This window comes from Phocoena sinus, chromosome 4 (genome assembly GCF_008692025.1).
Source record: "Phocoena sinus isolate mPhoSin1 chromosome 4, mPhoSin1.pri, whole genome shotgun sequence".
In the NCBI taxonomy this organism is placed as follows: domain Eukaryota; kingdom Metazoa; phylum Chordata; class Mammalia; order Artiodactyla; family Phocoenidae; genus Phocoena; species Phocoena sinus.
This window is the reverse complement of record NC_045766.1, coordinates 75,942,931-75,970,143: the sequence shown is the minus strand read 5'-3', so window position 1 is coordinate 75,970,143 and position 27,213 is coordinate 75,942,931. Positions and strand designations below refer to the sequence as shown.

Genomic DNA, 27,213 nt, shown 5'->3' with positions numbered 1-27,213 from the left:
CTTCATGGTGGTCAAGGGCCTCTCTGAGAGGGTTACATTTGAACAGAGACCTAAAAGATGTGAAAGACGGCAGTCTTAAGAATGCAGTGGATGAAGATCAAGGCAGAGCTGATAGCCAGTGCAGAAAGCCTTCACTACAGATCAAGAGATGGAAGGAAAACCAAGACAGTGAAGCAATACGGACACTTAATAGAGTGGTGGAAGGTGAGGTTAGAAAGGTAGGAATGGGACAGGTTACGTAGGGCCTTCTAGGCTATGATAAGGAGTTTGGATTGAGTTTAATGTAATAGGAAGCCATTGGAGAGTTTTAAGCTGGAGAGTTATATAAATCTAATTTTGGCTTTGGGTAGATCATCCTGACTGCTATATGAAGAATGGGCTCTAAGAGAGGAAGCAGAGAGGTCATTTGGGAGACTCTTAGAGAATTTCAGGTAGAGGTGATGCTTATAACTTGAATAAGAGTGATAAGGGGGCTTCCCTGGTGGCGCAGTGGTTGAGAGTCCGCCTACCGATACAGGGGACACGGGTTCATGCCCGGTCCGGGAAGATCCCCCATGCCGCGGAGCAGCTGGGCCCGTGAGCCACAGCCTCTGAGCCTGCGCGTCCGGAGCCTGTGCTCCGCAATGGGAGAGGCCACAACGGTAAGAGGCCCGCGTACTGCAAAAAAAAAAAAAAAAAAGAGTGATAAGGATGAGAAGGGGTTGGATTTGGGCTGTATTTTGGGAGCAGTACCAACAAATCTTCCTAATGGATTGAAGTGGAATGTGAGGGAAAGAGAATAATCAGAGTTACCTCTAGATTTTTGGCCTAAACAATGTCCATAATTACTTGGATAATGGGACTGAAATGAGCAAGACTGGAGGATATGTGTTTCAGTGGTAAAAATCAAGAGTTCTGTTTGGACTGTTGAGTCTGAGATGTCCTTTAAACATCCAAATGGGACTTCAGGTAGGCAGTTGGATGTATAAGTCTTAAGTTTAGTGAAGAGAAGGACAAGTGTGGAGATTTAGATTTGGAAGTTAGCTTACAGTTTATAATTAAAACCATGGGAATAGATGAGACCAAGTGGGAGAGCATACACATGAAACAATGAGAGAACAATTAACTCGAGCAATTTAATACTGATTGTGTATACAGTGGGAAATCAGATAAGAACAAAGTCCATATGTGATAAAATAAGGAGAGGGCTTCGTTACTGAGATGAGACATGAGCCATGTCCTGGAGAATTAGTAAGATTTGGCTAAGGCAGAGAGGAGGGCAATTCCAGGTGTAGAGAGGAGGCAGAAAAAGTAAAGACTGTGACTTAGCATGGTAGGTGCATTAACCTGCTTGGCCTGGTGTAGTGAATGGTGATTTAGGGATAGTTATGGGAAATGTGAGATACTTAGCGTGGGGCCAGATCCTGGATTTCCCTGCAAGTTCAGGTTGAGGGATGTCACTTTGATGATGTAATAGGTTATAGGAAACTCCTACTGCAGGATTGAGGGAAATGACTTGATAAAAAACAATGCTGAGACAGTGAAACAGAGGGTGAAATGGAAAGTCTGAGGAGAGGAGAGGCGTCAGCTTATAATTAGGGCCGGAACTAGTAACATACAAGTGCAAATGAAAAAGAAAATGCCAACCAGAAAGACACTTCAGAAGAAGAAACAGTTGAGCCTGATAAGATAGAATACCAGAGATGAAGAGAAGGAAGGGACAGAGATGACTTGGAATTGGAATTGGACAGAATGAGATCTTTGGAAAAGGTTGCTTATGGGGTGAGGGAGAAGAGGAAGACAGTGAAGCTCCATTTTGAGCATTTTAATTGAGGTTATGACAAGGTGTCCAGTTGAGGTGGGATAGAGATTTTGGAATCATTCACATAGAAATTGAAACTGTGAGGGTAGAAATGACCACTGAGTTTCAGAGAGGCCCAGAATAGAACCTTAGAGAAGGTCCATATTTACTTGGATTACCTGGGATAATGAGGTATTATCTTTAATTGGGTTTTCTGAGAGTTTTAACTAGAAAATGTGGTGGTGGTCATGGTAGTTAAAATACGTCTAAAACGATGTCTTAGTGTACTTCTATTTTTTGAAGAAAAAGCTTGAAGCATTCTAATATTTTTTTTTTTTTTTTGCGGTATGCGGGCCTCTCACAGTTGTGGCCTCTCCCGTTGCGGAGCACTGGCTCCGGGCACGCAGGCTCAGCGGCCATGGCTCACGGGCCCAGCCGCTCCACGGCATGTGGGATCTTCCCAGACTGGGGCATGAACCTGTGTCCCCTGCATCGGCAGGCGGACTCTCAACCACAGCGCCACCAGGGAAGCCCACATTCTAATATTTAATAGGCTCTTTTAGTGCTCTGGGTGTAGTGTTCTGAGTTTCAGTTATTGTATAGTGTTGTAGACAGATACCAGCATTACAGAAGATTGGCTTGAATGTGTATTAATTCTGGCAGATATCCTGGACTTTAAAAAAAAAACAAAAAACTTCTTTGCAAATGTTTTTTGTTCCTCTACCTATTGTCTTAAAAGTAGAGTAGAATGTAGTAAAATGTTAACACCCCTCCAGTGCCCAATGCTGTTTAATTGTTGTGAATTCTAGATTTTGTATTATTTATTTGCACCCCATGTTATTCCACAAAGGATGTGAGGCAATTAAAAAAAAATTCAAGAGTACAGGTAAGAGAATCATATGAGCGAAAAAATAAACATAGAATAATAAACTGAAATAACATTTTTTTCTGGAGATGCAAACTATGTAGTTTGTTCATTTTTTAGAAAAGGGCTACAAACATTGTTCTGAACTTCCTTGGGGCCAAAACAAAGGGGGATAATAGATCATTTATAGGATTCACAGTAACCATTGGATAAAAATGTTGCTTTTCATGTACTGAAACCTGATATACATAAAGAGAGACAGAATTTGGATAGCATTCTTCCAGGAACCATAACAATGAGCTTTTTATGATTTTTCTTATAATATTCCTTAGTGTAAACAAATAGCATGATGCAAAAAGCAATTTATTAGTGAGTTTAGGAGTGTGGTGAATCAGCAGAGGTCTAATCAGCCTGATTTAAGAATACAATTTAGAAATGTCTAAAGGATTAAATAGATTACATGGCCCCCAGAACCACACATAGAAAAGCCTCTGTGTATTTTTGTAGACAAGTGTTTTTTTTGTTTTTTTTTTTTTTTTTGCGGTACACAGGCCTCTCACTGCTGTGGCCTCTCCTGCCGTGGAGCACAGGCTCCGGATACACAGGCCCAGCGGTCATGGCTCACGGGCCCAGCCGCTCCATGGCATGTGGGATCCTCCTGGACCAGGGCACGAACCCGCGTCCTCTGCATCGGCAGACGGACTCTCAACCACTGTGCCACCAGGGAAGCCCTGTAGACAAGTTTTAAAAAAGGATCAAATAACAGAATTTTCAGTTCTAGTTCCTGACAAGAACCTGGATTTCATATATTTTCTGTTATTGATTGGAAGGCTTGTTAATTGGTTTCTAGGTTATTGAGGTTTTTATGCTATATGACAATAAATTTAGCCTGAAATATATAAAATTGGGAATTTATGTGTTACCTGACTTATTTAAAATTCTCATAGGACACCTCTTTTTTTAACCACCATGAGTTTGCCAGATAAAACTCACAGATCTGCAGTAGTTGTTGTAGCACAGCATGAAGCTGGCACCAGTCTACTTTCTCAGCCATGTTTCTAAATGCTTCTCTTTCTTTCAAAGCCCAGCTTATAGCTTGTGTCTTTTGAATCACCTTCTGCCTCATTACTACTATTTATTGGGTTGGCCAAAAAGTGCCTTCAGTTTTTTAAGTAAAAATAAAAGACTCATTTTCACCAAGAACTTTATTGAACAACGTATTCACCCTTTTGTTCCACTACCTTCTGCCATTTTTCAGGCAACTTCATAATTCCATCTTCACAAAACTTTTTATCTTTTTGAGCAAAGAACTGTTCCAGGTGCCTTTTACAGCCTTCCAGGGAATTGACATTTTTTCCATTAAGGGAATTTTGTAAAGACCTAAATAAATGGAAATCCGAAGATGCAACGTCTGGTGACTACGGCGGATGAATCAGAACTTCCCAGCCAAGCCATAACAGTTTTTGCCTGGTCATCAAAGAAACATGCAGCCTTGCATTATCCTGATGGAAGGTTATGCGTTTTCTGTTGACTAATTCTGGACGCTTTTTGTGGAGTGCTGCTTACCGTTGGTCTAACTGGGAGCAGTACTTGTTGGAATTAATAGTTTGGTTTTCCAGAAAGAGCTCGTGATAGAGGACTCCCTTCCAATCCCACCATATATATACAACATTACCTTCTTTGGATGAAGACTGGCCTTTGGTGTGGTTGGTGGCAGTTCATTTCACTTGCCCTACGATCTGTTCCATTCCACATTATTGTACAGTATCCACTTTCATCACCCATCACAATTTGTTTTCAAAACAGAACGTTTTCATTATGTTTAAGAAGAGAATTGTATGCAGAAATACAGTCAAGAAGTTTTTTTCACTTAACTGTTGTGGAACCCAAACATCAAAGTGGTGAACATAACCAAGCTGGTGCAAATGCTTTTCAGCACTTGATTTGGATATTTTGAGTCTGTCGGCTACCTCCTGCATGGTATAACATTGATTGTTCTCAATTAGTGTGTCAATTTGATTGCTATCAACTTCAACTGGTCTACCTGACCGTGGAGCATCGTCCAGTGAGAAGTCTCCAGCACAAAACTTCACAAACTACTTTTGATGTGTTTGATCGGTCACAGCACCTTTTCCATACATTGCACAAATCTTCTTTTGCATTTTGGTTGCGTTATTACCCTTCTTGAAATAATAAAGCAAAATATGCTGAAAATGTTGCTTTTTTATCTTCCATCTTCAATATTAAAATGGCTACACAAAAATTCACCAACTTTGGGCTTCCCTGTTTGGCGCAGTGGTTGAGAGTCCGCCTGCCGATGCAGGGGACACGGGTTCATGCCCCGGTCCGGGAAGATCCCACATGCCACGGAGCGGCTGGGCCCGTGAGCCATGGCCGCTGAGCCTGTGTGTCTGGAGCCTGTGCTCTGCAACGGGAGAGGCCACAATGGTGAGAGGCCTGCATATCGCAAAAAAAAAAAAAAAAAATTCACCAACTTTGATAAGTCTTTTTTTAAATGTACGCTGATATGACAGCTGTCACATACAGCCTAACAAAATTGTTTCGAATGAAGTTAAAGACAACTAAGTGCTACTAGAGCCATCTTATGGAAAAAACCGAATCGACCTTTTGGCCAACCCAATGATTTCTTTAGTGATCTTACTCCCTTCACAGATTGCCTGTAGAACTTGTTGACTGACATTTTCATCATTTTTTTCTTAATAATATTTTTAAAAATTTCTATATCCACTCTCTACAACTAGGTTGTAACTCATTGAGATAGTTGATGTGCCCTGGCTTATATTATTTTTGATTCCTCATCTCTTAGCATTGTGGTTTTCAAATTTTTACAGAAATTTAAGTGCTCTTTGCAGAATACCTCTGAGAAGCAAAGCTAAGTGTCTAATTATGTGCTAAATCAGATGGTACCTCACATTAGATTCTAGTTGAATAGGTAAAGGAAGTCCAAAGTTTTAAGGAAAAGAAATAGGTAACATTTAAAATAGTGAAAATTCCTTTAATTTTCTACCCCTATGTATTGGGAAAAAGATGAATTTCATCAGATTGTAGTAGCTGAATAATTCAGTTCAGCTAATGGAGCACATTCTGTGGAGCCTGGCTTGTGCTGGCACAATGCCTTGCATATATCATAGTAGCTGTTACATGAGGGATGGTTGTTTGTGGGGTATGGCAGGATTCTGAGTGCAGTGGAGTTAAAGTTAAGTCTTCATTTCCTCCAATATTCTTCAACTTGACTCATTGATTGGGGGTGGGGGTGGGGGTGGGTCGGTAATCCAGGTTTGTGATTTCTTTTCACATTACATAGTGATATTATAATTCTTTGTATAAAATTTTAAGGAATTCATCTGTTTTATTAGTTGAAGGATACTTAAATTGTAATAAATGTTTAATAGATAAACTTATGTTACTACTTAGGAAACAACAGTGACTGAAGCAATAATTATGAACCATATGAAAATTAAGTTGTGTCTTATGAGACCTTAAAACTTTGAGATTGGTTTTAGGTGCTTAAAAATCATAGTTGTACATTTTGATAAACGTTGAGACACTGATCTTATGAAAAGACAAACACTTCGGGAGGTCAGTCATACTCTGTTGAGAGTTTTAGTGCAAGAAGTGAAATTCCTTAGTTCTTTCACAGTAAATTCATTTGAAGTCTGATAATGGCTGTGAACTTCATAGGTTCTCTCCTTACCTGAGGAATTGCTTTCTTCATATTTGTCTCCAGACTGCTACCTGCAGCCAGGAATGCTGTTTTAGACTTACCTGCCTTTTGGTTTTTGTTTCTGGCTTTCCTTTCACTCTTTGGTGGTATTTTCTGATTACGGGAGTAACAGCTTCAACAAGGACCCAGTTATTAAGTACCTGCAATTGCCAGGCAATTTAGTTACTTTTCATTAAATTTTGCAACAGCTCTATGAATGGCTTTTAAATAGAACTTTTCCCCATTGCCAAGGGCAAAAACACAACTCACAGGAGCTTAAGCAAAAAAAGGGTATTGTGAAGGATAAGCAAGTTACCTAGTTGGCTGGAGCCAGGGAATCAGATGTTATCAGGAATCTTTGTCTCATTTCTCCAGTCTTTCCTTTTGCAGACAGATATTCTGCACATATTGGAAAACACTGCACAGGTAGCTCCAGGCTTACTTCATTCCAGCTGGCAACCCCACTGCCTCCATGTTTCAAGAAAAGGACTTCAATTGGCCTTGCTGTGTGATGGCCCATTTCTGAACTAACATTGTGGTTGGAGGGCTAAGGTACTCTTAGTTGGCCTGGCCTGGATTACATGCCCACCCGTTTGATGGGCAGCTTGGTCAAAGCCGTATAGAGTAGTGGTGGGGCTGGAAATAGTTCTCCAGAGGGAAGGGGAGAAGGGATGCTGGGCAGATAGCCATTATAGTACTACCAACCCTATTTTCAGAAGAGGGAACTGAGACTTAGGGATGTAAAGAAACTTGTTCAAAGTCACAAAGCTAATAAATGGTATATCTGACATGCAGTCTTTTTTTTTTTTAATAAATATATTTATTTATTTATTTATTTATTTATGGCTGAGTTGGGTCTTCGTTGCTGTGTGCAGGCTTTCTCTAGTTGCGCTGAGCGGGGGCTACTCTCCGTTGCGGTGCGTGGGCTTCTCATTGCAGTGGCTTTTCTTGTTGCAGAGCACGGGTTCTAGGCATGTGGGCTTCAGTAGTTGTGGCACGCAGGCTCAGTAGTTGTGGCTGATGGGCTCTAGAGTGCAGGCTCAGTAGTGTGGCTCACGGGCTTAGTTGCTCTGCAGCATGTGGGATCTTCCCAGACCAGGGCTCCAACCCACGTCCCCTGTATTGGCAGGCGGATTCTTAACCACCGTGCCAGCAGGGGAGCCCCATACAGTCTTTTTGCTTCAGCAATCACATTATTCTCTGGTAAAAGATGGAGTTATCTCCTTTTACCCTTAACCTCTTTCTTGACAGGGTGCATTTCTAATTCTCCTAATCCTTTTCACTTTATGGACAGTGAAATTAACCAGGGAAGAGAATTAAGTGAAACTACTCCCCAGGCCTTTTTGCTTGAGTAATGATGAGGAACAGAGTATATGTGAAGTCTGAAATTGATGAGATAGCATTGTCTCATTGAAGACAAGGTGTTTGGTGGGGAGGGGGTGTGACAGGGGAATGCAACCCACCAGTAGCTACCAGACCACTTGGGGGGAGAATGTAACCTGTGTTTTGTCTCATTATTAGCATCATAGCACTTTTCTACCGTTTAAAATTATGGTAAAATCCACAGCTTTTCAGCACCACATATGTTAAATAGGCTCTTATGAACTGGTCTAGGAATCTAATTACTCTTACAGTACAGTTTCTGTAGGTGCAGTAAACTTCTGGAATACAACTAACAGGCAAATGAGGGACTATCTACGATTGGTTATCTGAAAAAAGTCAGGATCTTTATTCTCTGGTGTGTGAAAGTGTGAAGGTACTAGGGTTAGTGGGAAAGGGTGAATCAGGAGATTAACTCTGCAGAAAAAGAAAAGGATGTCAAAGGCAAATTTTGTATCCAAGGTTTTGATGGTGTAATCACCTTTGGCTGCTTAAAATCATCTGATTCTCCTTTAGCTTACTGTTATAAGTTGCTATCACCTGGCATATTACATATTAATACATATTTTCTTATTTAATGAGGTTTAAATTAGTGACTAAAATGAGTCTTTTATTTATGGGATAATGTATTTAGCTCTTCACCATTGGAGGGTAATTGAAGGTTGGCTACCTAAGAGAGGAATAAGTGAGAAAATACGAAGTTCCTGGTAGAATGCTGCTCATGGCAGACAGTGTTACTGAGTTCTCTTTCTGGTTCTTATCACCGTACTGTCCTACTGATGACGAAGTCTTGTTTTCACCTTGTTTCTCATCAGATGTATTTGGTGATAATAAATTCATAATGTATACTGACTTTCATAACATCAAACCCTTTTTTATATTTAAAAGTGTAAACGCTTTATTTTAGGGAATGGAGTTCAGTATGGAAGGTTCTCTTTCGAAAATAAAATTTTTCTTATGCTTAGCAATTTTAAGAGTAGATTAGAGATTTCATGTCCTACTGCAGAACTTTTCTTCACCCAGGGAAGCTATTTACTGGGTAAATATGACTACAAAGGATAAGAAGATTTCCTGTGTGCAATGATACAATAGCAGTATGAAAACTATATGTAATACAAATATTATTGCTGTTTCAATTTATAAATAGTTTGCTATATACTTTGTCATTTGGCATGCTAAAAAAATTCAGTGTTGTTTCTTTAATCTTGTTTTGTATATCGTTTTAAGTGTATTCCCAGTACCTGATTGCAGGCGCCTGGCGGGCAGGGACTTGGTCTTTGACATCAAAGCCTATAGAGTAGAATGCTGGACATACGCTAGGTGCTCTATTATTTGCTGTGGGGAAAATCATCGTTTTCACTTATTATTTAGTTTGGTACAGCAAGTCCTAATAATGTCGGTGTTTAATTGGTGATGTCTAAAAATTTTTTGACATTTCATAAATAAAATTAGATACCAGGAAAAGTTTAATGTCTAAAACCACTTATTCGTTTTGTTGGACTTTAGGAATCGCTTGAAGTATGGCCTGCTTGGATACATGATAAAATTAGCTTTTAAACAAAGTGATTGAAAGGGGTAAATCCTTCTACCTAGAGTTTGAACTTCCACCAGCCTTACCTGTTCAAGACACACTTGATCTTGGAAGGCCCCAAAGAAGTTCCTAGTGTGTGTGCTGTGGAGAGGAACCAAAGATGTAATGAGGTTGGATAAATTCCTTGGCCAGAAGAAAGGCAGTAGCTATAGAGATCAAATCCCATTGGTCCCAAAGCACAGAAGTGGAAGGAAATAAAAAAGAAAAAGGAAATTAGAGAAAAGTAGGAAGAAAACAGTGGCAATTTAAGAATTGTGCTCAAGGTGGAGAAAAGAAGACGTTGTGTTGTTGTGAGATTAGTTAATGACAGTGATAAAAGGAAAGCAGACATACTTGTTAGACCTTTATAACCATCTGGAGGTGCTCACTGCAGAGGTGAGTGATTCTACATGGTCACATGGTGAGTGATTCTACAGTGTTTTAAGTAGGGGGATGTTGAAGACTCAGTGATCTGAACTGAAGCCTTCTGGTAACACTGGCCTGGAAGAGCAGGTGAAGTTCTGCTCCCTTCTGTCATTTGTCAAGTATTTATTGACCACCTTCTTTGTGTAGATACCACTGAGCTGTGCAATTATCTGTGCACAATATACTAAACAAATTAGGTATAATGATGCCATCTATGCACTCATTTATTTACTAATTTACTGAGCACTTATTGTGTACTAGACATAATATTCTAGGTGCTAAGAATACAGTGGTGAACCATAAAGAAATCATCCCTGCTCTCATGCAGCATAGATATTAGTGAGAGACATTACAACAAACATACAAATATATAAGTACGAGCTGGGTTAGTTACATGAAGAAAATTAACAGGTGCTTTGTTTACAATAAAGTAAGAATGAAATTAGATAAAATATGTAATATATTTAGCAAAGGGCCTAGTTCACACTAAGTGGTCAGTAAACCGTAGCTGCTACTGCTACTACTATTACTACTACTTTTCTCCCTCCTCATCAAGGCAGAAGGATAACAGCCAGATTGTCTATAACAAGTGAGCTAAATGAACCTGATGGACGGGCTAAAGGCTGCACAAACTGGCATGCCTCTAGTGACGTTAGACTGTTTCATGTGAGTAGTCCTCAGTGCGATGGTAGGAGTCTTTCAGTTTGTACCAGTGATATGAAAAAGCAGAACTTTTGATAACAAAGGTAAATCAACAGAGCTGTATGTACTTTTGGAAAACTGGCTTTGCATTTCAAATAAAGACAGCATTGTAAAGGTAAATTCACTATGAAAAGTCATAATATTATAGAATATAGCGTTTTCAGAGAATATCATGCATTTATAGAAAATAAAGACTTTGGGATAAAGACTCTGAAAACGTTAACATACAATCTTAAAAACATAGGTTATTTTATTTTTTTAATTTCACAAAAAATTCTCCAGTTAGATTGAGCTCAAGCAAGAAAAACCATTTGGGATAAACTCACGTAGGTGTCTGTGGTTCACTTATTAATATGGAAGTACAGTAAAACCCTGTTATAGAACAAGAAATAGAGTCTAAAAGCTTCAGTCGTCTTATTGAAGGATAGTGAAATAACTCCTATCTAGCCACTTGCAAGTTCCAAGTGTGTAGAAGCCAATCACCAATTGTGTTTTATCCCAATTCAAGTTATTGTAAGATATATTTGAATGCTAATGACATGTCAAAGAATTTTGATAACGGCAGGGAAGATTATTTTGGAAAGGGAAAAGTACTTGGGAAAATCATACCTTGATTTTTGATTTAGTTGTCAATTTTGTAGGAAAATACAGTATGTTATGACTAAACTTTTTTGACTGTGACCCATAAGAAGAGATGCATTTTACTTTGTGACCATTACTTAACATACAAATAGGATAAACAAAAGTTTTATGAAACAACATTCGGGTATTTTCTGTTATATTCTACTTCCATTTTTAAGAAAATGCTGTGTGTAATTCACTGAACTAATTTTATGATCCGCTAGTGGGTCACAACTTGCAGTTTGAAAAACGTTGCATGAAATGACTATGTGTTAAGTGGAACTTCAGAAAGGAATTCCAGGTTATTCCAGAAGCATAAGATCAGCACAATTTCACTAGTAGTATATCCCACACCGTTAATAATAGACGATTAATAGGTGCGAACCCCACATCATTTGGCTGCCTTGGATGGTCTTTTAAGAAAGAAAGATATATGTACATTTGCTTGCATATGCATAAACTCTCACAGGAAGGATACATACGAAATTAATAACATGAGTTGCTAGAGGGACAGAGAACTGGCTATCTGAGCAGAGGTGGGAATAAGACTTCAAGTATAGTATTTCCTTTCATTTTTCATTCTTTAAAAATTTGAGTCGTGAATATATTTATTTTAAAAGTTAAATTAAAAATAATAAATAAATTCTGCTACTACAGTATTAGAGAAAAGAGGGGAGAGGGGGACTCCAACATGGATCAGGGTTTGGCAGTAAAAATTGCTTTGATAGATCAGCAGTGTCTGGCATGGGAGTGGGAGTTACAGCCTGTATGCTCTGTTTGCTCCCCTTGATCTAGACCAGAGCTATGTTGATAGTACCATGAAAGAATGTTTAAGTGACTCATTAAAAAGGGTTAATTTTTGTCCCATACTCTGCTTGTTACAGGGGAGTGTATACTTTATTTTAGAAAGTTTTTTTTTCAATAGAAGATGGTTAATTTAAACATTTTTGTTTTTAATTTTTAACTTGTTATTTAGAAATACTTTCAAACTTTCAGAAAAGTAGTACAAATAAGAAAATTACAAATAATACTTGTTCCCAGACTCACCTTTTGTTAACATTTTACCCCATTTGCTTTATTGTTTTATCTGTCTACCTATCTGTCTGATTTATTTTTGTCTGAACCATTTGAGAGAAACTTACAAATACCATGCCCCTTTATTCCTAACTACTTCAAAGTGTATTTTCTAAGATTAGGGATATTCTCTTACTTAACTATAGTACTGTTATCAGGTCTATTAAATTTAATATTGATACCATACTTCACTTAAACTACTGTACTGCCTGTTTTCCGTTTTTGTCAGTTGATCCAGGAATATCCTTTACAGCATTTTTCCCCCTCTCTGGCACAGGATCCTAGGGTTAGGCATTACATTTAGTTGTGTCTCTTTAGCCTCCTGTGATCAGAAACATTTCCAAAGCCTTTATTTCTTTGTTTACAACATTGAGGTTTTTAAAGAATACAGCACCCCCATCCCTCTTTAAAGAAAATAGAATGTTGATTATTCTCATGTTCCTTCATGATTAGATTCAGGTTATGCATTCTTAGCCAGAATACTACATAGCTGACATGTCTTAATGAGGCACAGGAAGCCCATCTTCCCCTCATTAGTGATTTTAGAGTACTTGGTCAAGGTATTGTCTAGTTTCTACTGTATAATAAATACAGTAGAATTCCCTTGCAGCCAATAAACAATCCATGGGAAGACATTTTAAAGCCATGCAAAATTTCCTGTTCCTCACCAAAATATCCACCTAGATTTAGCATCCATTGATTATACTTGCTTGATCCAGTTTTTGCTCTGTGGGTTGCAAAATGCTGATTTTTCCAGTTCTAACACTATCTCCACATTTACCAGGTGTCACTCAGCATTCTGCTGTGAACTAGTCTTCCTTTCTTCCCTTTTGTTTGTTGTTATGAACTCATAAATTCTCTTCTTTCCCCCTAATGATTCATAATTCATTATTATGTGAGTAGAGGATTTGATGCTGGGGTCAGCGGATGACTTTAGGAGGTCAGTAATCACCTGACCTTGAAATTGTGTGCCAGGTTCTGGGTTGTTTCTGGGGAGAGTGTCCATAACTTTCATCAGAACCTCTAAAAAGTTCTTGATTCAAACAGTGTTAGGTTCCACTAGGTTGAAGGGTTGAAATGTTAAGCTGTTACCCTTATCTGTTTGAATAGTCTTTCCTGATTTCTACCCCAAGTGATAAGTAACTGAAGTGTTAGAATCATAATATGTGTCCCTCTCTAGATACATTTCACTTTTTTTTAAATTAATTTTTATTGGAATATAGTTGATTTACAATGTTGTGTTAGTTTCTGCTGTACAGCAAAGTGAATACATTCCACTTTGTTGTCTACTGTTTTTAAATTACAACTGAAACTAGTATCATATTTTGGTTCCTTTAATTTTTTTTTGCTGAAATATGTAATAAATGTTAATATTGTCATTGCCTCTGTAGCAGCAGTTTATGGTGTATAGAGCCAGTCTTCTGAAGTAACGAATTACCTTGATTTAATTTGAAATTTTAAATCCAATGTTTTTTACACTGTAGTTTTATTAGCTCCATGGGAGTGAGCTACATGATGTTGTGCACTGAAAATTACCCAAATGTTCTGGCCTTCTCTTTCCTGGATGAGCTTCAGAAGGAGTTCATTACTACTTATAACATGATGAAGACAAATACTGCTGTCAGACCATACTGTTTCATTGAATTTGGTAAGGGCCTGATTTTTTTTTTTCTTTTTCATTATCCTGTCTCCATTCAGTCGTAAATGATTTTTCATCTAATACTGAGGGGCAGAGGGAAAACTCAGAAAATTCTGCTAGCTTGCTTTTGACAGAATAATTTGACAAATGGTCTATAAATTATGGCAACTTCTTCATTTAGGTGCCTCTTAAAAAAATTCTGTTTGAGCTGTGTAGAGGATCCTGATTATTGGTTCAAAGAATTAATTCCAGAGGTTAATTTTTCAGTGAGAACTTTATAAGCTAGAGGTTCAGAGTTTTGTCTTTATGTGGTAGTATATTTAGGCTGCTTAATGTAGAACAGAGGTTGGCAAACATTTGTTGGAAAGGACCAGATAGTACAATTTTAGGCTTTAAGGATCATTTGGTCACTGTCACAGCTACTCAGCCCTTGCTATTATAGCTTGAAAACAGCCATAGGCAATACATAAATGAATGAATATAGTTATATTCTAATAACATTTTATTCACACACAAAAAAATCAGGCTAGATTTGGCCTATGGACATTAGTTTGCTTGACTCCTGATGTAGAAGAGGGAAAAAAAGTGAATTCAAGGTGTAAATAGTGAAAATAAAATTGGAAGAAATTTAGGAAATGTCTTTTATTGTTTTCATTAAATTTTTAAAACATCTGTTCTAATGGTGTAAGATAAATAAGAAAACAGATTTATATGAACATGCGATTTACAGTGTATGTTTTAATGTAATTACAACTGGTAAATACTGACAGACTTAATATTTTATGAGATCTAAATCCCTATAAAAATGAAGACTTTGGTTTAAGTTTAAAGGGAGCTGTTTTTGGTTTTCTTGTAGAAGCTCAAAGTAATTCCTTGAAGTGGATATAATAGTAGAAATATTCTCACAGTCATGTAATATTAAATCCTTAGTATATTTATAATTATTAATTTCTTGAGTATAATTTCTAGTGAGAAAAACTGATGATGCCATGATATATTAACCATAAACACAAATAATATTAGGACATTCATGACAGATTGAACAGTTTGGGATAGCAAATTAAACAGTTTATTGCAAAATTTACTGTCCATAAACATCACACTTTCAAATGGTTTAATTAACAAATGACTGCAAGGAAATTTATTTTTTATTTTACATAGATAACTTCATTCAGAGGACCAAGCAGCGATATAATAATCCCAGGTCTCTTTCAACAAAGATAAATCTGTCTGACATGCAGATGGAAATCAAGCTGAGGCCCCCTTATCAAATTTCCATGGGTGAACTGGGGTCAGCCAATGGAGTCACATCTGCATTTTCTGTTGACTATAAAGGTGCTGGTAAGATTTCTTCTGGTGAGTTCTGGATCTCAATTACTTCATTTAAAAAATATTTTCTAAGAACTGAGGAACTCTTAAAAATGAATTAATTTAGTCTAAAACTTTAAAGTAAGTACATGAGAGAATGTAGAAGTTCAAAGTAATCGTTTCTCCCAGTGTTTTATATAGTCATCTCTCAGATATGTGACTAATCAGCAATCTCAATTGCTTTTCAACAGCAATCTCAAAGGAACTCTTTGCTAGGGAGACACTCAAGAAGATTTCTTGGTACACATTCTTCTAGAAAAGAGTAATTTGTTTGTAATATATACCTATAGGCATGTAAAGTGCTTTGCATTATGTAAAAATGACTACATTCAAGGTTGGGGTTCTTGACTGTCACAGCACATGTGATCATCTACTCAGACATCCCCTCCCAAACAAGGAATACAGTTCTCAACAGTTGGGACATGTTGAAAACTTCTGCTTAAAAGTGGAAATCCTTGTTATTTTATAAGGTAGCATATGCCGTTGTTGAATTGCTTATTTTAAAAATTCTTTCGTGTATTTTGAGCTAAAATCTGTTCCCTATAATGCTAACATTTGTCTAAGTTCTGTGACTTATCCCTCCCTGACTTCAGCTGTACCAGAACTTTGATGTCAGCAACTCTGTGTCCTTTCTATCCTTTTAGTCTGATTGACTTCATATAAAATATCCCCAGTTTCCTTAGCCTTTGGTAATTTGAAACCCTCCTCATCCTGGAAGATTCCTCTTTATATGCTTTTGTTTGTTGGTATTCTTTAAAAGTGGCATTTAAGGCTGAACAGAACACTTCATATTTGGTTTGATTAATACAAATTATGGGAGAAAAGGGGAAGCAGATTTCACTAAAATGATCCAGCTAGTCAGGAAACAAGTAAACAAGCAAATAGCAGTAACAAGCCCTGGGGGAGAGGAGGTGGATCAGTACTTAGAGTTGTTAAAATATGTTATCTAAAATGTCCAGTTTTCAATTAAAAAAAATTACAAGACACGCAGAAGAAAAGGAAAGTATAATTCATACACTGGGGACGGGGTATGGTGGGGAAGGCAGGCATTAGAAACTGCCTGAGAGAGTGATCTGATGTCAGATTTAACAGACAAAGAGTTCAAAGTAGCCATTATAATTTTCTTCAAAGAAGTAAAGAAAACCATGATTAAAGAAGTAAGGAAGGTATGATGGTGATGTCATATTAAATAGGCAGTATTAATAAAAGATAGAAATTATAAAGAAAAAGAACCAGATTCTGGAATTGAAATTGAAATTCTGGAATTGAAAAATACAACTGAAATAAAAAATTAACTAGTTGGGCTCAACAGTAGATTTGAACCGGCAGAAGAAAGAGTTAGTAAACTTGAAGATAGATTGAGAGAGATTATCCAAGTCAAAGAGCAGAGGAAGATGAAGAAAAATGAATAGAACTGCAGAAAAATATGGGGCACTATTAAACACACTAACATACGCATGATGAGAGAAGCAGAAGGAAAGAAGAAGAGAGGGGAGCAGAAAAAGTATTTGAAGAAATAATGGCTGAAAAGTTTCCATTTACTCAAAAAATGTTAATCTATTCCAGGAAGCTCAAAGAATTCCAAATAGGATACATGCAAGAGATCCACAAATAGATGAATCATACTAAAAATCCTGAAAGACAAAGACAAGGAGAAAATCTTTAAAGCAGCAAGAGAAAAACAGCTTGTCATTTACAAGGTTTACCACAATTAACAACTGGCTTCTCAACAGAAACAATGGAGACAAGAAGGCGGTGGGATAACATGTTCAAAATACTCAAAGGAAGAAAAAAAACCTCAACCAAGAACCTTGTATTCAGCAAAGCTATCTTTCAAAAATGAAGGTAAAATAAAGATATTTGCAGATAAGCAGAAGATGAGAGAATTTGTTGCTGGCAGACTCATCTTAAAAAAATACTGACAGTAGTTCTTCATATTTGAAAGCCAGACCTAGATAATAATTTGAATCCATACCAAAAAAAAAAAAAAGAAAAAGAGCAATGGTAAAGGTAATTATAAAAGACAGGAAGAATGCATTTTCTTCCTTCTGCTAAGTGATTTAAAAAGCAGTCATATAAAACAGTGTATATATATCATCTCAATAGATTCAGAAAAAGCTTTGGACAAAGTTCAACACTCACTTATGATAAAAACTCTCCAGAAAGTGGGCTTAGAGGGAACCTACCTCAACATAGTAAAGGCCACATTCAACAGACCTACAGCTAACATCATACTCAGTGGTGAAAAGCTGAAAGCATTTCCTCTAAGATCAGGAACAAGACAAGGATATCCACTCAACACTTTTATTCAACATAGTTTTGGAAGCCCTGGCCATGGCTATCAGAGAAGAAGATAAAAGGAATCAAAATCAGAAAAGAAGAAGTAAAACTGTCACTGTTTGCAGATGACATGATACTATACATAGAAAATCCTAATAATGCTAATAGAAAACTGCTAGAGCTCATCAATGAATTTGGTAAAGTTGCAGGATACAAAATTAATAAACAGAAATCTCTTGCATTCCTATACACTAACAGTGAAAGATCAAAAGAGATTAAGGAAACAGTCCCATTTACCATCACATTGAAAAGAATAAAATACCTAGGAATACCTAAGGAGGCAAATACCTAAGCAGGCAAAAGACTTGTACTCAGAAAGCTATAAGATACTGATGAAAGAAATCAAAGATGACACAAACAGATGGAGAGATATACCATGTTCTTGGATTGGAAGAATCGATATTGTGAACATGACTGTACTACCCACAGCAATCTACAGATTCAATGCAATTTCTATCAAATTACCAATTGCATTTTTCACAGAATTAGAACAAAAAATTTTACAATTTGTATGGAAGCACAAAAGACCCTGAATAGCTAAAGCAATCGTGAGAAAGAAGAGCAGAGCTGGAGGAATCAGGCTCCCTGACTTCAGACTATACTACAAAGCTATAGTAATCAAAACAGTATGGTACTGGCACAAAAACAGAAATATAGATCAATGGAACAGGATAGAAAGTCCAAAGATAAACCTATGCCTCTATGGCCACCAAATCTATGACATAGGAGGCAAGAATATACAATGGAGAAAAGACAGCCTCTTCAGTAATTGGTGCTGGGAAAACTGGAAAACTACAATGTAAAAGAATGAAATTAGAACACTCCCTAACACCATACACAAAAATAAACTCAAAAGGGATTAAAGACCTAAATGTAAGGCCAGATACTATAAAAAACTCTTAGAGGAAAATATAAGCAGAATGCTCTCTGACATAAGTCACAGCAAGATCTTTTTCGATCTACCTCCTAGAGTAATGAAAATAAAAACAAAAATAAACAAATGAGACCTAATTAAAGCTTTTGCACAGCAAAGGAAACCATAAACAAGACGAAAAGGCAGCCCTCAGAATGGGAGAAAATATTTGCAAACAAAGCAAGTGACAAGGGATTAATCTCCAAAATATACAAACAGCTCATGCACCTCAGTATAAAAGAAACCAACCCAACCAATCAAAAAATGGGCAGAATATCTAAATAGACATTTCTCCAAAGAAGACATACAGATGGTCAACAAACAAAAAGATGCTCAACATCACTAATTATTAGAGCAATGCAAATCAAAACTACAATGAGGTATCGTCTTGCACCAGTCAGAATGGCCATCATCAAAAATTCTACGAACAATAAATGCTGGAAAGGGTGTGGAGAAAAGGGAACCCTCCTACACTGTTGGTGGGATTGTAAATTGGTACAGCCACTATGGAGAACAGTATGGAGGTTCCTTAAAAAACTAAAAATAGGGCTATCATATGACCCAGCAATCCCACTCCTGGGCATATATCCAGAGAAAACCATAATTTGAAAGGATGCATGCACCCCGATGTTCATTGCAGCGCTGTTTACAATAGCCAGGACATGGAAGCAGCCTAAATGTCCATTGACAGAGGAATGGATAAAGAAGATGTGGTAACATATATACAGTGGAATATTATTCAGCCACAAAAAGGAACAAAATAATGGCATTTGCAGAGACATGGATGGACCTAGAGATTGTCATACAGAGTGAAGTAAGTCTGAAAGAGAAAAATATCATATAATATCGCTTATGTGTGGAATGTAGAAAAATGGTAGCAACGGACTTATTTGCAAAACAGAAATAGAGTCACAGATGTAGAGAACAAACTTACAGTTACCAAAGGGGGAAGGGGGGTGGGATGAATTGGGAGATTGGGACTGACATATATACACTACTATGTATAAAATAGATAACTAATGAGAACCTACTGTTTAGCATAGGGAACTCTACTGAATGCTCTGTGGTGACCTAAATGGGAAGGAAGTCTTAAGAGTGGATATATGTATACATATGACTGATGCACTTTTCTGTACAGCAAGAAACTAACACAACGTTGTAAAGCAACTATATTCCAATGAAAATTAAAATAGCAATGTATATAGTGTATTTTGGTGCCTATGACATATAGAAATGTAATACATTTTCTAACAACAGTACAAAGGAGGTGGATGGTAGCAAAGCTGCATTGGGTTAAAGAAATGACTCCATACAGTAATTTGATTCCACAGGAACAAATGAAGAAAGCCAGAAATGATAAGAATTCATATTAACAAAACCTACAAAAATATAATTGTCCTTTTTTCTCTTAGTTTCTTTAAAAGACATAAAATTATGTAAAGTAATAATTATAACAATGTATTTTAGGGTTTATAATATTTATAAATGTAATATATATATATATCACACATATATTCAGCAATGCCACAAATATGGGAGAAAGGAAATAGAGCTATATAAGAGTAATGTGTCTATAGCTCACTTGAGTTAAGTTAGTATAAATCTGAATCTGTTTCTGATAAATTAAGATGTATCGATAGATGGTAAGTCCTAGAGCAGCCACTAAGCAAATAACTCAAAAAATAGTGAAAAATCATTAAAGAAAAATACTTCAGTATGAAATATTCACTTATTGCAATTATAGCAGTAAAGGAGGAATAGAGCAAAAAGGCATGAGAGATATCAAAATAAGTAAGAATGTCAGATATAAATCTACTGTCTCAAAAATCACATCATATGTGAATGGATTTTAAAAATGTGAATGGATGAAACATTCTAGTCAAAAGTTAGAGATTTTTAAAGTGGATTAAGAAAAAACAAAGATACAGATAGATTGAAAGTAAAAGGAAGAAAAAAGTTATATAATGCAAACAGCAACCAAAAGAGAGCCTGAGTGGCTATTTTGATATCAGACAAAATGGACTTTAAGACAAAAATTCCTACTAGAGACAGTGGACATTTTATAATGATAAAAGAATCAATATATTAAGGTATAACAATTATAAGTATATATGCATTTATCAACAGAGCCCCAAAATACAGGAAGTAAAACCTGTCAGAAATAAGAGCACAATGGGCAATTAAGCAGTAATAGTTGAAGACTTAAATACCTAACTTTCAGTAATGGGTATAAATGGGTAGAAGATAAACAATGAAATAGAAGACTTAACACCATAAACCAGCTAGATTTAACAAACATCAATAGAACACTCCCTTCATTATTAGAAAATACATTTTTCTCAAGTACACATGGAGCATTCTCCTTACGCTAAGCCATTAAAACAAGACACTTCATAAATTTTTTTTTTTTTTTTTTTTTTGCGGTACACGGGCCTCTCACTGTTGTGGCCTCTCCTGCTGCAGAGCACAGGCTCCGGACGCCCAGGCTCAGCGGCCATGGCTCATGGGCCCAGCTGCTGCACGGCACATGGGATCCTCCTGGACCGGGGCACAAACCTGTGTCCCCTGTATCGGCAGGTGGACTCCCAACCACTGCACCACCAGGGAAGCCCCACTTCATAAATGTAACAGGATAGAAATAACACAAAGTTCTTTATCCACAATGAAAAGAAATTAGAAATTAACAGGGAAAAAAATTGGGAAGCCTCACAAATATGTGGAAATTAAACAATACACTCCTAAATAAATATACATTCCTCTAATAATAATAATACACTTCTTTTTCTTCAAAGAAGAAATCAGGGGACATCCCCGGTGGCGCAGTGGTTAAGAATCCGCCTGCCAATGCAGGGGACATGGGTTCAATCCCTGGTCTGGGAAGATCCCACATGCCGTGGAGCAGCTAAGCCTGTGCACCACAACTACTGAGCTTGCACTCTAGAGCCCACGAGCCACAATGGCTGAGCCCGTGTGCCACAACTACTGAAGCCCACATGCCTAGAGCCCGTGCTCCGCAACAAGAGAAGCCACTGCAATGAGAAGCCAGCACACCACCATGAAGAGTAGCCCCTGCTCACCAAAATTAGAGAAAGCATGTGCACAGCAACAAAGACCCAACACAGTCAAAAATAAATAAATAATTTTAAAAATGAAATAAAATATTCATCACATTAAAAAAAAAATCAGAAGGGGAATTTAGACTTTGAGATGAGTGAAGATGAAGACACATCATACGAAAACTTATGAGATGCAGCTCAAGCTGCGCTTAGAAGAAAATTTTTAGCTATAAATATCAATATTAAAAAAGATCTCAAATGAATAACAACCTTCCACCTAAAGACACTGGAAAAAGAAAAGCAAATTAAACCTAAAGCAATCAAAAAGAAGGGAATAGTAAAATTTGAAGCAGAAATAAATGAAAATGAAATAGGAAGCAAAAACAATAGAGAAAAATCAATGAAATCAAAAACTGGTTCTTTGAAAAGATTAACAAAATTGACAAACCTTTAGTTAGACTGACCAAGAAAAAGAGAAATTTACTAGATACAGACATGAAAGAGGGGCCATTTCTACTGACCTTACAGAATAAAGGATTTTAAAGGAAAACTATGAAAAACTGTATGCAAATGAGTTAGGCAACTTTGATGAAATGGACAAATTCTTAGAAATATGCAAACTACAGAAACTGACTCAAGAAGAAATAGATAATCTTAATAGATCTATAACAAGAATAGAGATTAAATTAGTAATAAAAAACTATTCACAAATTCCAGACCCAAGTGGTTCTACTGGTGAATTTTATCAGTTAAAGAGTTAACCAATTCTTTACAAAATGTTCCAAAAAATAGAAGAGAGAGAATACTTTTCACCTCATTTTATGAGGCCAGTATTATTCTAATACCAAAACCAGATTAACACATCACAAGAAAAGAAAACTACAGACCAATATCTTTTGTGAACACAGATACCAAAATCCTCAATATAGTACTAGCAAACCAAATACAGCAGCATATAAAAACCATTATACACCACGACCAAGTGGGATTTATTCCAGTGCTGCAAGATTGGTTTAACTTCTGAAAACCAATTATTGTAATACATGATATCAATAAAGTAAAAAATAAAAACCACATGATCATTTCAATAGATGAAGAAAAAGAATTTGGCAAATTCAGCAACCTTTAACGATAAAAACACTCAACAAACTAGGAATAGAAAGGTGCTTTCTCAACTTGATGAAAAGTATCCACGAAAACCCACAGCTAACCTCATACTTAATGACAAAAGACCAGATGCTCTCCTATAAGATCAGGAACAAGACAAGGATGTCTGCTTTCACTACTTCTATTCAGCACTGTACTGAAGGTTCTAGACAGTGCAGTTAAGCAAGGAAAAGAAAAGTCATCTGGATTGCAAAAGGAGAAAGAAAATAGCTGTGTTCACATATGATATGGTCTTGTATATGGAAAATCCTAAAGAATCAACTAAAAAACTATTAAACTAATGCATCCAGTAAGGTTGTAGGATACAAGATCAAAATATAAAAATCAGTCATATTCTACTATCAGTGGACAATCTGAAAATGAAATTAAGAAAATCCTAGCAACTACTGGCCAAAACAAGACATTATGCTTTCTGTTGTTTGCAACTAAAAAGAAAGAAAATCTCATACGCTGAAAACTACAAAACATAGGAACAAATTAAAGACCTAAATTAATGGAAAGTAAAGTAGTCCTGTGTTCATGGATTAGAAGACAGTATTGTTATGATAGCTATACTCCTAAGTTGATACACAGATACAATGAAACTCTGAAAAGTCCAGCGCTATTTTTTTGTGCAGAAATTGACAAGTTGATCCTAAAATTCATATGGAAATGCAAGGAACCAAGAATAGTCAAAATAATCTTGAAAAAGAACAAAGTTGGAGGACTCACACTTCCAAACTTGCTACCAGGCTAGGTAATCAAGACTATGTAGTTCTGGTGTAAGGATAGACATATAGGTCAACAGAATAGAGCTGAGAATACAGAAAGAAAGACTTACATTATGGTCAATTCATTTTTAAGAAGAATGCCAAGACACTGAAAGAATAATCTTTTCAACAAATGATGCTGGGACAAGTGGATATCTACATGCAAAAGAATGAAGTTAGGCCCCTACTTTATAAAATGTGTTAAAACTAACTCAGAATGAATCAAAGATCTAAATTTAACAGCTAAAACTATAAGATTCTTAGGAGAAAACTTAGGTGTAAATCTTTGCGATTTTGTAGTAAGCATTTTTTTTTTTTTAGATTTGACACCAAAAACACAATGAAAAAAAAAGTAGACAAGGTAGACCTCATCAAAATTAGAAATTTTGTTCTTCAAAAGACACTCAAGAATTTGAAAAGAGAATTCACAGACACGGAGAAAATATTTGCAAATCATATATCTTCTAAGGCACTTGTGTCCAGAATATACAAGTAACACAACTCAAGTAACAATGCAACAATTCAATATTAAAATGAGAAAAGAATTTGAATACACATTTCTACAAAGAAAATGTGTGACTAGCACATGAAAAGATGCTGAACATTATTGGTCATTAGTAAAATGCAAAGCAAAGTGATAAGGAGATACCACTTCACACCCGCTGGGATGACTATAATAAAAAAGACAGACAATAACAAGTGTTGACAAGGATGTGGAGAAATTGGAACCTTCTTACGTTGGTGATGGGGTTGTAAAGTGGTGCAGCTGCTTTGGAAAACAGTTTGGAAGTTCTCAAAAGGGTAAACATAGTGTTACCATATGACCCAGCAATTCTGCTTCTGGGTGCCTACCCCAGAAATTGAAAATGTATGTCTAAACAAAAATGGGTACACGAATATTCATAGCAGCTAAAAAGTAGAAGTAACCCAAATGTACATCAACTGATGAATGAATAAACAAAATATGACATATTCAAGCAATGGAATATTACTAAGCAATAAAAAAGGAATGAAGTATTGATACATGGTACAACATGGGTGAAATTAAAAACATGAAAGAAGTGAAAGAAGCCAGATACAAAAGGTCACATATTTATAATTCATTTATACAAAATGTCCAGAATAGGCAAATCCATAGAGACAGAAAGTATATTAGCAGTTGATGGGAGCTGGAGGGAAATAGGCAGTGATAACTGTTAATGGTTATGAGGTTTCTTTTTAAGGTAATAAAAATGTTACGGAATTAGATGACGATTGTACAAGTCTGTGAATATACTAAAAACTTCTGAATTGTACACTTTAAAAGGGTGAATTTTATTGTATTTGGATTATATTTCAGTTTTTAAAATCAGTAATAAATGAAGGGGTTATTACTTTGAAGACTTCCAGTAATGATGGAATAGGTAATTCAGACCAACAGTCCCGCTAAATACATGTAGGAAAGCTAAATGGAATGTATATATTATATAGAATATATAGGTCTAATATAATATAGAATTAATCTAAAATATAATCTTCCTGAAGTCTTTGGAGATACAACAAGATTACTAAGAATTACTAGGATACAGGGGAGAATGGAGGCTCAGGGAGATGAGCCCAATGTTTGGAGCTACTTTTCTTTTTGGAGCCTTTACCAGTTCTGAAGGGAACTGCTGATGGCCTCTCAAGCCTTGGGAGACAGGGATTAGAGCAGAGCCCACCAAAGTGGTGAACCTCATGAGCAACCCTTCAGCTTTGGGTTACGATTTTGCATGTTTGCACTCTAGGAGTATGGGTAGACAGGAATATGAAGTAGGCTTTTATCAGGACTACAACTTAGTTTTGAATCATATTGGTCTCTAAAATCGGATTGAGCTGATTACACAGTGCTTTGTTCCAGAGATCCTGGCAGAAGCAAACAAATAAATTTCCTGTAAGAAATAGTCTCACAAGCTTCAAATTATGTCTATAACAAGATTTTGAAAATAGAATGGCAAACAATCATAAATAACCAGGCTCCTGAAGAGACTAGACTGTGAATGCAAACTATTAGGAACACATATGCATGCGTGTGCACACACACATGGTCTCAGGAACCATGGAAGCCAGAAGACAATGATGTCTTCTAAAGGATAAAAGAAAATAACTGCAAATGTAGAATTCTGTGCCTAACAAAAATATCCTGAAAGAATGAAGTAGCAAGAATGGATATTCTTGCATTGTTCCTGATTTTGATGTTACCAGGGAAAGCTCAGTCTTAAAGAGTTAAATATAATATGATGTTAACTTAGGGTTTATACTGATGCCTTTTTACCAGGTTGAGAAAATTCCCTTATATTCCCAGTTTGATGAATTCAGTTTTTATCAGGAACCGAAGTTAAATTCTGTCAAATGCTTTGTCAGCATGTTTTTTGTCTGCATTTATTGAGATGATTGTATGCTTTTTCTTTTTAAAGTCTATGTGGTAAATTACATTGTTAGCTTTTCAAATGTTAAATAAACCTTGCAGTTCTGTGATAAACCCCAGTGGGTCATGATGTATTATCCTGTTTATATATCATCAGATCCAATTTGCTGAAATTTTGTTAAGATATTGTATCTGTATTCATGAGGGAATTGGTTTGTAGCTTTCCTCTTTTGTGTTTTTTGTCTGGTTTTGCTATCAGGAAAAAACTGGACTCATAGAATAAATTGGGAGGTATTCCCTCTACTTCAAAATTTGAGAAACGTTTCTGTAGATTTTTTATTTCTTCTTCTTTAGGTGTTTAGTAAGTGAAGCCTTTTGAGCTTTTGGTTTTCTTTGTGATAAGGATTTTAACCACAAATCAGTTTCTTTGGTGAATGTAGGGTTATTCAAGTTATCTGTTTCTTCTTGATTTTTAGTAGTTTGTTTCTTTTAAGGATTCTGTCTGTTTCACCTAAGTTATTGAATTTTTTGGCATAAAGTTTGGCATCAGTCTTACTAGAGTTTATAATTTTTATTGATTTTCTTAAAGAACCAGCTTTTGCTTTCTTTGACATTTTATTGTTTTTGTTTTCTGTTTCATGATTTATGTTCTGATGTTTATTATTTCCTGTCTTTTGCTTCCTTAGGGTTTAGTTTGCTTTTCTTTTTCTAGGTTATGAAGGTAGAAGTTGAGGTCATTAATTTCAGAACTTTCTTTTCTAATACAGGCATTTAGTAGTATGTATTTCCCTCTAAATATTGTTTTAGCTAAATTTCATACATTTAAATGCATTGTATTTTCACTTTCAGAATGCTTTTTAATTTCCCTTTTGATTTCTTTTGCTATCCATGGATTTATTAGGAATGTGTTGCACAGCTTTAAATATTTAGAGATTTTCCAGATGTCTTTCTGTTAACTGATTTCAAATTTAGTTTCATTGTGGCCAGATACCAAATTTTGTATGATTTTAATCCTTTTACATTTATTGAGGCTTGGTTTATTCTCTCAGAGTATAGTCTATCTGAGTCATTTTTCTGCATTCATTTGAAAAGAATGTATATTCTACTGTTATTGGGTAGCTGATCACCCAATATAATATCAGTGATTAATATCATTTAGACCAGGTTGGTTGATGATGTTCAAGTCTTTTATATCTTTCTGATTTTTCTGTCTACTTCATTAATTATTGAGAAAGGGGTGTTGAAATTTCTGACTATATTTGTGAATTTATATTTTTCTCCTTTTAGGTCTATTGTTTTTATTTTGTATATTTTAGATCTTGTTAAATATTTAGTATTGTTTTGTTCTCTTGGTGCATGCACACCTTTGTCACTTTGAAATTACTTTCTTCATACCTAGTAGTATTCTTAGCTCTGCAGTCTACTTTATTAATATAGCCATGGTATCTTCTTT

General features: G+C 36.1%; 1 protein-coding gene across 3 annotated transcripts in view; it reads left to right on the top strand.

Moving 5' to 3' along the window:
- Positions 1 to 27,213, top strand: part of SEC22A (SEC22 homolog A, vesicle trafficking protein) — a 75,368-nt gene that overhangs the window by 7,300 nt on the left and 40,855 nt on the right. For all 3 annotated transcript variants that reach the window (XM_032631318.1, XM_032631319.1, XM_032631320.1), the window contains exons 3-4: positions 13,627 to 13,790; positions 14,943 to 15,137. In XM_032631318.1, the coding sequence (XP_032487209.1) occupies positions 13,627 to 13,790; positions 14,943 to 15,137 (359 nt within the window). The remainder of the gene's footprint in view (positions 1 to 13,626; positions 13,791 to 14,942; positions 15,138 to 27,213) is intronic.